At 39.4% G+C, this 12939-nt stretch overlaps 1 protein-coding gene across 5 annotated transcripts in view; it reads right to left on the bottom strand.

Annotated features, from left to right (window-relative positions):
• The window catches only part of LOC100016469 (zinc finger protein 260-like), a 47165-nt gene that overhangs the window by 15790 nt on the left and 18436 nt on the right, over positions 1–12939 (bottom strand). For all 5 annotated transcript variants that reach the window (XM_056796929.1, XM_007492191.3, XM_016422323.2 and 2 more), the window contains exon 6: positions 1–12939. This exon is cut by the window's left edge and continues 15790 nt beyond it. In XM_056796929.1, coding sequence (XP_056652907.1) covers positions 11240–12939 — 1700 coding nt within the window. In that variant the 3' untranslated portion in view covers positions 1–11239.

The following is a 12939-nucleotide window of genomic DNA, read 5'->3' as shown; positions in this document are numbered from 1 at the left end:
ACTTTTAGAAAGTCACACAAAACAAAAAGCAGGAATTGTAAGGGCAGGTTGCAAAGGAAAAGATGGAACATTGAAAGAAGAGGTAACAGAGGATCATGGGAGAAGAAGGTTAACCTGGGGGAGCTCCAAGAGGAACTCGGGGTTTTTGGTGTTGAGATCTCAAGGTGGGCAGAAGCGACTCGTCTCACCAGAGATTTGCCAAGAGCCTGACTAAAGATTTCCAAATGTTCAGCTCCAGGATTTCTGCTGAAGAGTATTTCACCATCATTGTACTTTGGATAATATCTACTAGTGTCAAGTCTCTTTGGAACTGTGAGGGTCTAAGACTCTCAGCCAGAGAGGGCCACACCCTCCCTTGGCCTATTGCACCTGCTCTGTTTATTCCTTGGCTCTATTAGTACTAAATTAGGAGTGAGAGATAGAGGGAAGGGGTGGTGAAACTCTGGATTTAGCTTTGTAGCTGCCAGAACCAAGGACCTCTTGGGGTTAGAAATCCGGGACCATGATTTCCTCAACCCAGCTCCCCATCTTTCCATATATTCCTTGTCCATTAAATCATTTTACTCGCAGCCAGATAATTTCAAGAGGCTTATTCAAGCGGCTAGGGGAAAGCAGCTCGTTGAGGCTACAGATCAGCCATAACGGGGGGGGGGGGGGGGGGGGCAGATCAATACCCTCCCCTGTTGAGTTAGAAGACTCGAGGGAGACGTATCCTTCTGGCCGTCTCATTCAAGGTAATTTGGGGATATCCCTTACATCATCTGATAGGGGAGACTTTCCTTCATCTTACCACCACCCTCTCATAACAGGGGAATCCCAATTTCTTGGGTAGCACCCCTTGATAGTTCAGCCCAGCAAGTATAAGAGAGAGAGTAGGAGCCACTTCATCTAGGCTTCTACCATTCAACACCTCAACTCCTCCTCAACTAGCTCCTTTAGACCATCAAATACCATCCTCTAAGAAGCATCGGTGTCTACTTCATGAATAATCATTACCACCTGTAATAGGGAAAGGCATGAGAGTAAACATTTTCATAGACTCCAGATATGCATTTGGAGCTGTAATTAGATCAGTGCAATTGAGGAAATTGGAATCTTTGCATCAGGGGTGAGTGGCAGAAATGTTCGTTTGGAGAACAAGGCATGCTAGGAAAGGAAAAGTGACCTGAGAAAGATCTATATGGAATTCTGGGCCCTTTGACCTGAGACCTTGACCAGGCTGGATGTGTTTCCTAGCTGAGGATCTTATCGAGAGCCATAAGAGTATATCCTGTGTCAATATTCAAGTTCTTCTGCAGAGCCATCATCTGTTGAATCTCTCCGACAACATCTCTACTGAGGAGAAGGTCCCTCAAACCCTGAAAGGGGGCCATGGACTCACTGAGGAGAGAGCCCAGATCCTTTCCCCTCCAGCCCTCTTGCACCTATCTGTTTATAGATTCTTTAGGCTAGATAACTATAGTAAATAGTTTGAATTTATTTAGTTGGGGATCGGGACAGAGAAACCTAGGTCTCCTAATTAAGCTGCCTAGGTGAAAGACCATATCAGGATACCATTAGGGATACCAAGTCCCACTTTCCAGCTCCCAACTTGCCTTTAGTTTCATCATTAAAACTTATAAACCGCAGTCAGATTTGTCAAGCTCCTTGGTTTATATTTGAGAAGATATCTGAATTAAGATCAACAAAGAGCCATGCAGAGGCAAAGCTTCCATCGAGGCTTGTCTCCAGATCCTCTCTGGCCAGGGAATCTGGGGTTACCTTTGGGTTTATTTGGTAGGGGAGACCTATCTTCAACTCTCCACCACCCTTTCTCCTCAGGGAACCTCAATATACCTTTACAGCAGCCTCTCTCAGGAAGAGTAAAAGAAGAGTAAGTGCTAACTCATTCAAGCTCCTACTCTCTCCCATATTCAGATCCTTCTCCGGAAACTCCTTGTGAACTCCACTGAAAAATCATCTGAGACAGTGGATAGGATCTTTATTTTAATATCCCAAACCTCCTTTATTACAGTGTGATACATGTGACCAGGGAAATCTGGAAGAACAGAGGATTTCTAACCAGTGCAGGAAAGGAGACAGCCTATGCCAAAGTCTTTGCAGAACTTCTAGAAGCAATACAACTGCCTAAAGAAGTTGCTGTAATCCACTGCTGGGTTCATAGCTTTGGGACACACTCTGTGTCTAGCAGAAATCAAAGGGAAGATGTGACTGCAAAATATGCCACAAGAAAAAGACCAATGCATGTTCTAAGCCTTTCAATCATTGGTGAAGCAGATCTAACAAATGCTTACAATGATTTGGAAGTCCAAACATGGATAAAGAACTTTGGTGCCAAGGAGATTAGAGGGATCTGGTTTGCAGACACAGAGAAATCCATTTTGCCTAAAATTTGTTTTTATCATGTGGGCAACTCTATACATGAGAAGGACACTTTGGGACCCCGCCTATGGTAGATATATCCAGAGATTTTGGCTGGTGCCTGGAATTTCATCAATTGCTATTAAAGTCTGTGAAAAATGAAACATTTGTATGAGATACAATCAAGGGCTGTTTAAGAAGAGAGGTCTTGGGGGCAGCTGGGTGGCTCAGTGGAATGAGAACCAGACCCAGAGATGGGAAGTCCTGGGTTCAAATTTGGACTCAGACACTTCCCAGCTGTGTGATCCTGGGCAAGTCACTTAACCCCCATTGCCTAACCCTTACCACTCTTCTGCCTTGGAACCAATACACAGTATTGATTCCAAGATGGAAGGTAAGAGTTAAAAAAAAAAAAGAAAAAGAAGAGAGGTCTTGGAGGACAATAGTTAGCCTTTACTCCTTTTGAAAGCATACAAATGGATTTCATCGCCATGCCTAAAGCTAGAGAGTTTAAGTATTGTCTGGTAATAGTTGATAGACTCAGGAGGTGGCCAGAAGAGTTTCCAGCTATTAAGAACAATGCAGCATTTGTAGAAAAAGTACTATTGAAGGAGATAATACTTGGGTTTGGAGTGCCAACTTTTGTGGACTCAAACCATAGATCACACTTCTCACAGTCCATTTTGAAACAAATATATGAAAATTTGGGTATTGTAAGAGGTTTGAGATCTTGGGAGGAAAATAAACTTGGAAGAGCTGCAGGATTCTACAGCAGTGGGGGATGGGCAGAAAGGAACACAGAACTTTGAAGAGAGAGGGGGGAGTGAGCTGATCCAGGCAGTTGGAGAGAGACTTGTCCGGAAACACACCATAGAAGTAGGCTCTGGCTAAATCTCCAACTCAGTTATCTCTCTCCTTGTGATTCCTGACCCCAAAATCCTCTCAAGAAGACAAGCCAGTGGACAGGAATTGAAATATAAGCTGTCCACAAAGAAGAACTCCACCAACTTCTTTGAACCTTGAACTTGGGGGCACTCGTGTAGCCAGAAAATCAGGGTTCCTTACGCTGATCCCAAAGGGTTCAGGTTGACCAACACCTGATCTGCCTGACTTTGGAGGGGGGAAGGGTATTAGACAGCTTGTGAACCCTTCTCCCTCCTTCTCTCTTGAACCTCAATTTCCTACCCTTTTTCCTGCCCTGTTTCCCTCAAATAAATTCAGTTAATAGGACCCAGAGACTGACTCTAGCCTTTACTAGAGAGAATCCTGAGATTGAGGGGGAGAGAAGTGACATTTCTTTCCCCAGAAAGAAAGAGGCTTACCACCACACTCAAAGAACCTAGCAGTTAGGAGTTAAGGCTGCCATGGGGGGAGGGGAGAGGGATTGTCAAGGGAGAGCTTAGGGAGTAAAGACAAACCCATCCTCCTCTCCCTTGGCTTATCAACATCACCTCCTCACTCTGTCCCTGCCTTAAAAGGAAGAGGCTCCATTCCCATTCTCCCCTTTCCTAATTATATTACAGTATCAAAGCCAGTTTTCATACTCCTTACCATCCACAGAGCTCTGGACAGGGAGAAAGATTAACAGAGAAATCAAAACTTTGATAGGGAAGGTCTGTTCAGAGATTCATCGAAAATGGATTGAAATACAACCTCTAGTACTTTTCTACATAAGAACAAGACCAAGGGGAGATTTGCATCTTTTTCCATTTGAGATGCTGTATGGACATGCCCCATTACAAGCCAAAATGTGTCAACCTAGTTTCATAACTATGTTAGGAGATTGTCAGCTGGCAGCTTTACATAAAATCACTGCAAACCAGACTTGGAGAGCTACATGAAATGGATGTAATCCAATAGACTATCCCTCTGGATTATTCTTTGCACAGTATAAGACCTGAAGACAAAGTGTATGTAAAAAACTTTACTAGACAATCAGCTATAGAAGAGAAATGGGTGGGCCCCTATGAAGTTTTGCTCACAATTCCATCATCTACAAAAGTCATAGGGAAAGATGCATGGTTTCACTGTTCCAACGTGAAAATCCAAAAAGCTCACAAAGATGAGGAAGATCAAAGTAAAAATAGGGATGAGAAAGATGAAAATGAGAAAAGGAATCAGGCAGAAACAGAATTAGGAGACAGGAAAAAGTACCTGAAAGTTATCCAGCAGAAGACAAAAGCTGAGAAACATCAGTCAAAAAGCCCATGAGGGAGCATTTCTAGCAGAAGATATACCAGTGCAGAGGAAAAGCTCAAAGGAAAGCTGCAAGAGCAGAAAGAAAACAGAGACTTTGGAAATGAAAGGACAGAAAAGACAATAAAAAGAGCACACAGTGAAAATTGGTAAACATGAAGCAGATAGATGGGGAACAAGACATATGTGAGACAGTGCGCTGAAAATCAGGTATACACATTGACATGTTAGGATATGCAACATGCATGTAACCGGGAAGAGAGAAGAGATTTCCATCAGGCAACATGTGAAGTGGATTTCTGAAGAACATCTGTAAGTATCACATCTAACACTACACAAAATAGACTACATGATTCACAAAATATTATGTATATATTTTGTTGACCCCATGTAGATAAGTAGGAGTCTTTCTGATGGAAAACATGATCCAAAATGTATAAATAGTCATAGAGCATAGAAAGAATTGGAAAAATGATGATAGTAAGATATACTTTGTAGATATATGTACATAGATTTATATATATCTATACATATTTGTAACATAAAACTCTTGTAATTATGGAAGTATTTCTTGTATGTATCATATATGTAGAAAGACCACGTACAAAGTAGGATAAGGAAATTAGTTATAAAATGAAGGTAATAATTTAACTATAGGGTTAAGAATTAGTATAGAACCTAAGATAAGGGGGTTTGAATTGGTTCAAACTAGAGTTTTAAACTGCATTAGAAGGTTTATTCCTTAAATGAAGTTTCTTGTAAAAGCTATGGTTAAAATTATGTTTAATGGAAAATTTTAAGATTTGTTTCTGGTATATTAGTAATCATAGACAGAAAGATTTGTGTATTCATTTAGTGTTACAGAAGGGGAGAATTAAGGTAGAGAGAATAGAGAGCATAGCTTTGGGTCAGCTGAGGGCCAAAGAGACTCTGTGAAGAGTCAGATGGTGGGATATAGATAACTTTATTAGTAGTTAGGGGAAATCCACAGCCCACATACCTTTCCCCATTCTCAACAACAATAACAACGCCCACAATAAACCTGTTACCTGAGAAGTGGAGTCAGAGTGATTGCCTACTGAATGAAAACAGCCATTTTCACTCTCTGGCCCTGAAAAGGCCATCTTGCCTGACTGGGTCGAGTAAAACCCCAGTCATTTGTTTATATCATCTTTACACACTCCAAAGAAAAACATTAGTTATGATGCTTCAGTTTGGGCATCTCTCTGGAAAACCAGAGAAAATGAATTCAAAAAACAAGAACTGGCCATAAAAACAATATTGGAAGGAAAAACCTAAAACTTCATTTGGGAACTCGGCGAGATATGTGCCATGGTGAGAGTCCAATTGTGGGGCACTTTTTCCATTTGTATTCCCTAAGGATTTATTCTGGGAGTTATTTGTGTGTGTACTCTCCTGAAAATTGTAGGATAAAGTCAGGGAGCTAGGTAGCTCAGTGGATAGAACTCTAGGCTTGTAGTCTGGAGGGCCTGGGTTCAAATCTGCCCATAGATACTTCCTAGCTGTATGATCCTAGGCAAGTCACTTAACCCCAATTGCCTAGCTCTCCTTACATGATATTTATTAAAATTTTCACAATGTAAAAAGAAACATTTATTTGAATGAACATTTGGTCATCTTAGAGTAATAAGATGAGTATTGTAAAAAGGCCATCATGAAAGACCATTGCTAAGGACAAAGTGCTAGATACCATAAAGAATATAAGATCCTCCCATAAAATTGGTGATAATCTCTAAGATTTGGTAACTTCGATGCAAAGTGAAGAGAAGGTGAAAATGGGGATAAATACATGGAATAATAAAGTCCAGGAGAAAGAATAAGCGAGGTCAAAGACATGCAGATTATGCAGAAGCTTTACTTCTCTATGCAACTAAGACTTTCTTAAAAAAAAAAAAGCCTGGAAGCACTGGATATAACAAATAATGCCATCAAGAATGAAACTGGCTACATCTAAAAAAACAGGAAAACATTTGTTATTGGCTAGGGAATGATCCCTGAGACAGCTCTTTAGAGGGAGACCAAGGCTATAAATGATGAATAATAATAGTTAACATTTCTATAGTGCCTACTATGTGCCAAGTATTGTGCTAAGTGCTTTAAAATTATTATTTGTTAATCCTCTCAACTATCCTGAGAGTTAGGTACTATTGTTATCCCCATTTTACAGATGAGGAAACTGAAGCCGAGGTTACATGACTTGCTCGGGGTTACACAGATAGTATCAAAGGTCACATTTTAACTTTGATCTTCCTGACTGTTGACCCAGTAAGCCACATAGCTGCCTTAATGAGATATGGCATATAATTAGAGTGATTTAATCCTGAATATAAACAGGTTATTGAAAATTTAGAAATGGGAAATAAGACAAAAGAAATTACATCAATACCAAGTATAATTTCACGCAGAAGTTTAACCAAAAGAAATTAACTGCAACAGGAACACCAAAGGAGCCCCAAAAGTGCCTTAGACAGCAACGTGACTTGCTTGCCAAATGGAAAAGTGGTTGAGTTAGAAATACTGAGTTAAAATATAAACTCACTTGTTAAATCTTACAAGGAGTGACAATAATGAAGAAATGGAGGGTAAAACCAATTTAAAGACAGGCTGGCAAGATATCCAACGAAACGGCCATCCCAAGAGCAAATTTAAAAAGTGGGAAAGATTTGCCAAAACCATTTCTACAAATCATTTTCACCATGAAGGACAGTAGAATCCCCACACTCAGACACTAACATCACAGTCCCTAGAAGTGCTTATAGAGAAGACAGAAATTGCACAAAGATAACAAAGATGGGAAAAGCAGTCAGATCTGAGCAAGGAATATTGCTGGATACAACACAACTGTGAAGCCATTGAGGGTCTGAAGATAGCTTAAAGAGGGGGAATAATTCAAAGGCATGGAAAAAATCTCAAATACCCCCAAAAGAGGATTAAAAAGATCATTAGCTAGGGTCAGCTAGGGAGCACAGTGGATACCAGCCCTGGCGTCAGAAAGACCTGGGTTCAAATGTGATCTCAAGACATTTCCTAGTTGTGTGCTCCTAAGTAAATCATTTAACCCCAATTGCCTAGCCCTCCCCTTTTAATCACCCAAAAACAAAGTCATTAACTACTGATCTATATGCCTGCTCTATCTATACAAAAATCTTTGAAAATCAATCAAAGTGAAGGCATTCTGATGAAGACAGTAGGAGAAAATAAGCAGGCATTTGAAAAGAAATTTGCCAGAATGGACTATATCTTTGCCACTTCACAATAATGGAGCATCACTGTCTCTGAAGGGCTAATTATGAGTTTCACACAGAAGCCAAAAGAGAGCACAGAGTTGGCATTACATAGCTGCAGCCTATAACCAATGAAAAACTCCAAAGAAGAATAAAGGATTTCCTCAAGGAACTATATTCGATTTTCTATATGGAAAGAATGAGGGATGACAAGTGGACAGCAACAGTACTCTATTAATACTCTCACAATGTCATGAGAAAGCAAGGAAGGCTGCCAGCACATTGGGTGGATCCTCTGAGGCAAACTTTTGGGAGAGCATGGGCAAAAATCACACAGGATTGGCAGCCATGGATACGTAGGATCTGTATCACTGGAAATCATTTCTGAATTGATGGAACTAAATTCATTTATACGCAAGAAAGAATATTATATTAAACAAGGGCTGAGTATACATACCTTTGTAATAATATAATTTTAATGATTTTTCTTGTCTATATGGTTTATTATGTTGGGAAATTCTCTTAACATTGAACTATCCTTGCACTATGCTTGTAATGAACACAATTAAACTATGTTGCTCTATCAAATTTGCCAATATTATTGTGCTCAAATTCAATAATGAGCTTGGCCCATAATTTTTTTTAAGTCAAGTTTCTTCTTGATATGTTTAGCGACTAAAAATTTTTCTAACAGAAAGCACTGATAGCACACAAACTTTGTGCATATTTAGAAATCATTTATAAGAGATTGTTGATTGAAGATTGTTTTTTGAAAGTTAAGGGGAAAATCACTGTGAATTCATCTGACCCTCTGTATCACCGCTATTTGCAAGCCAGGCCCCCAACAGACTCTGAACTCCATACCAGGGGGCTCTTTTGTCATTCACCTTTATACCTGGCCTCTAGCCCTATATTCTGCACACCGTAGTGGCTTAATGGTTGTTATACTGCATTGAAATTCCAAGCCATGTGGGTTGCAAGAGAAAAAAAGGGAAGAAGTGGAGTCCTGGAAATGATCAGGGATTAATGCTCCCAGAAGAAAAGAAGTCTATGGTCTCAGTTCCCAAAGTCCTTTTAGCTCCCTATCTGTTCTAAACGTAGATGAAATTCATCTTCCTGATCAGAAACTTGGAAGGAAGAAGAGAAAGCTCTGGCAGACACAAGAATAATGAAGATGTGGACTATTTCCTGGCAAAACCCCAGTCCAATAAACAACATTTCTTTACACTTCATACAGTTCACATATTGGTCCTAAGTAATGTCCATGGGGAAGATCCTCCAATGAACACACATTCCTAAAAATAATCAACTCCTCCCTCATCAATCTGACCTGTTTCTAGGAACAAACTTCAGGACTACTTTGTGTACTGCAAATTTGAGCCTTAGTAGATTTAGTCACTTCTGGAAATCTAAATGCCATACCAGGAAAAAGGATTCCCCATGGCCCTCTCCTAGAATGTTGGCAAGCATGAACACAATCAAGAACCAAACACTAAGGACCAGAGCTGGTACCAAATGACTATGAGCCTACGCAGGGGGGACACGCTAAGTTATTCTAGAAGTCACCTCAGGAACAAACAGATGGCCCAGTGTAATTGAGTCATCTTCAGGGACTAAAGGCCAGTTCAATTCTGTTCGATCCAGTGAAAACACTAGTTCAGGAAGTTACGTATAACAGATGTTCAACACTCCCTCCCCCACTGATGCAATGGATCCTGGTCAAGTATGAGCTGGACTCTCTTGAACTCTGAAAATGCTTTTCTCTTTAACATTTTACTTTACTCTCAAAACTTCATATCCAGTAATATAGCCTGAGCCAGGGGGAATTCAAGGTGGGCAAAACAAGAACTCTATTGCCCTCTGTACCTCCTATGTGAAAAGGAGGCCCCAAGGAGTCTTGGGGCTCAAAGACATGGGTTTACAGCTCCATCCCTCTTTGATTCTAACCTCATTTGGAATTTACTTTCCAATGCAAGTCCTCAACAAAACCCTTTCATTTCAATGTAAGCCTGAAAGGTATTGATAAGGATGAAAACTGTTTAGGAAAGTGAGGCAAAGTAAAGACGAAAAGTAAGAATTTCTGGTTAAGCAATGAATGAGAGCTCTGGATCATAGAAATCATAGTTATAGTCACAAGCAGAGTACAGACATCCTTGTACCTGGCTAAGTTGGAAAGAAGACAGAAATCATTAGAATTTAAGAGAGAACTGGAAAAGTGAGAACTGGGAGGCCAGTATGATCCAGTGCACATGAAGGCATCTATTACTGAAGCCTCCAAATACAAGGGCAGTTGTTAGGATAAAGAGGAAGCTGATGAACCAGGTAGATAATTAGGAACAGGATTTGGATCAGAGAAAAGAAGAGATGGGATGGTGACTAACTGTAGCAAAGGAACAGTTTGCAGTAAAGTTATTTTGCATTATAACATCACTGTCACATCACCATGTTTGACTATAAGTCCCAAGAGAACAAGGACTGTCACAGATAATTTTATAACTCACACAGAACTTGACAAAAAAAAAAAACTTGGTTCTACATTCAGTTAGTGCTTAGTTTGTTTCATAATTCCATAATTTTCAGCAAACTCCCAAAGGAAGTGAGACTTATCCTCACTTCAGTTAAACTCTCGTTTTTCCTGAGCCTACTACCTGATTTATTAGAGTGAAGTCCTAATGAAGATTTTCATTCAACAGCTTCATAAAAAAAAGTTGTGCACCCAATCACCAATGAGAAAATTTAGGTGCAATGGATGGAGAAGGGGCAACATACTGCAAAATTATGTAAACTTTATTGCATAATACTATGCAAACTTTTTCATTAGCTTTACCTTTCATTTCCTTTATTATCATGGTACAGAACATGTCTGCATTTTAGTACATTTTATGACTTGCATAAAGGTATTATTTTGTGTATGCCCTTAAGCTAAGTGAAGTGGGTGAGGAGGGGAAAATTTGCAGCACATAAAAAGAGCTTTACAAAGAGGTCTACAGAAGATCCACTTCTGTAAAGCAAAAATTACTTGTGTGTACAGAATAACTCTAATTTGAAGTCTATTATGAAGACTGAAACATAATTGGCTTTACAGCAATTTCATTTCTGCTTTTTGGCATGAAGAATGCTGATTTGCAGTAAAGGATGAGCTGATCCTGATACCTTTTCCACATTCATTATATATGTAGTTTCTTTTTTGCATAGATCTGGTGTTCTAGAATAATTAAATTATTTTTTGACATTCATTAAATAATTTTTTGACATTCATTAAATTTTAAAATGAAATTTCATTTTATAGGAAAAATTAACATTCAGTAAGGATGAATTCTGGCTTAAGCCATTCCTATATCCATTACTTTATAAGGTCTCTCTCTAGTATTGATTTGTGGATCTTTACTATAGTTTATACTTGGGCTAATGACTTTTCTAAGATGTTAATAAGAACTTTATCCGGTATGAAATTTATGATGCTTAGTAAGATGCTCCCTCTGATTAAAGGCTTTCCCACATTCATTACATTTAAAGGGTTTCTCTCCAGTATGAATTCTCCAGTGTCTGGCAAGGTTCCTACCCTGACTAAAGGCTCTACCACACTTGGTACATTTATAGGGTTTCTCTCCAGTATGAATTCTCTGATGTTGAGTAAGGCTCCTACCTTGACTAAAAGCTTTTCCACACACATTACATTGATAGGGTTTCTCACCAGTGTGAACTCTCTGGTGTTCCGTAAGGGACGAACTCTGGCTGAAGGCCTGTCCACATTCATTACATTTATAGGGTTTCTCTCCAGTGTGAATTCTCCTGTGTTTAATAAGGTTTCCCCTTTGGGTAAAGGCTCTCTCACATATATTACAAATATACGGTTTTTCTCCAGTGTGAATTCTCTGGTGTTGAATAAGGCACCTACCTTGGCTAAAAGTTTTCCCACATTCATCACAATGATAAGGCTTCTCTCCTATAACCCGTTTCTGATGCTTAATAAGACTAGCACTCTGTCCAAAAACATTTCCACCTGTATTACATTTAGGATTAGCCCCAGTATGGGAGACCTGATGCTGAATAAGGGATGAACTGGTGCTAAAGACTTTTCCACCTACATTAAATATGCATGGGCTTTTTCCAGTATTAATTCTCTGTTTACTAAGACATCCTCTCTGGCTAAAGTTTTTCCCAAGTTCATTACAACTGTAACCTCTCCCTCTTGTATGATTTCTTTCATGTTCAGAAAGGGATGAATTTTGACCAAAGGCTTTCTCACATTCATCGTGCTTATCAAGTTTGTTTCCTATATGAATTTTCTGATGGTTTATAAGATTTGTGCTCTGGTGAAATGTTTTTCCAAATGAATTACATATATAGGATTTTTTCCCACTATGAATTATCTGATGTTGAATAAGAGATGACTTGTTACTGAAAGTTTTCACACACTCATCACATTTGTGGGACTTCTCTCCTATACAAATCCTCTGAGGTTTAGTAAGAGATGAATCATCAGAGAAGGTTTTCCCACAGTCACTGTATTTACAGGGTTCTTCTCCAGTATCAATTGCCTCCAGGTTAGTAAAGTATGCCATTTGGCTGAAGACGTTCCTACACTCATTATAATTATCAGTCTCTCCAATATGACTTTTCTGTGGTTGAATCAGGTATTCCCTTTGACTAAAGTCTTCTCCATATTCATTACATGTGTGGGATTTCTCTTCATTGGGTATTGTAGGATACTGAATATCTGATTGGTAAATAAAGGCTTTATTGCATTCAGTATATTTATAAGATTCCTTCCCTGAGGCAATTCTATTACGTTTAATTAGGTCAGACAACTTCTTGAGGGTCTTTTCCCGTGTGTTATGTTGACAGAAAATATTTTCTGTAGGCACAGTTCGTTGTGTCGCAAGAATTGGCCTCGGACTGCAATTTCTCTGCAATGTATTAAACTCATGGTCTTTCACTGTATTGTGGATGATTAGTACTTGCCTTGAATCTCTTTCCAGGTTCCTCTGATGTTTTGTCTTAAATCTGCCACCATACTCGCAATCTTTTACCATCTCCTCAGGACGACCTTTTGTCAGTCTTTCCTGGGATGACTTTTCACCAGATAAATCTTTCTTTGAATATGATTCCTTGGTCTGATGTCTAGTTCCCCAAT

The sequence above is a fragment of the Monodelphis domestica genome, chromosome 4 (genome assembly GCF_027887165.1).
Source record: "Monodelphis domestica isolate mMonDom1 chromosome 4, mMonDom1.pri, whole genome shotgun sequence".
In the NCBI taxonomy this organism is placed as follows: Eukaryota; Metazoa; Chordata; class Mammalia; order Didelphimorphia; family Didelphidae; genus Monodelphis; species Monodelphis domestica.
Note: the sequence above shows the minus strand (reverse complement) of the source record. Positions and strands in the feature narration are given on the sequence as shown.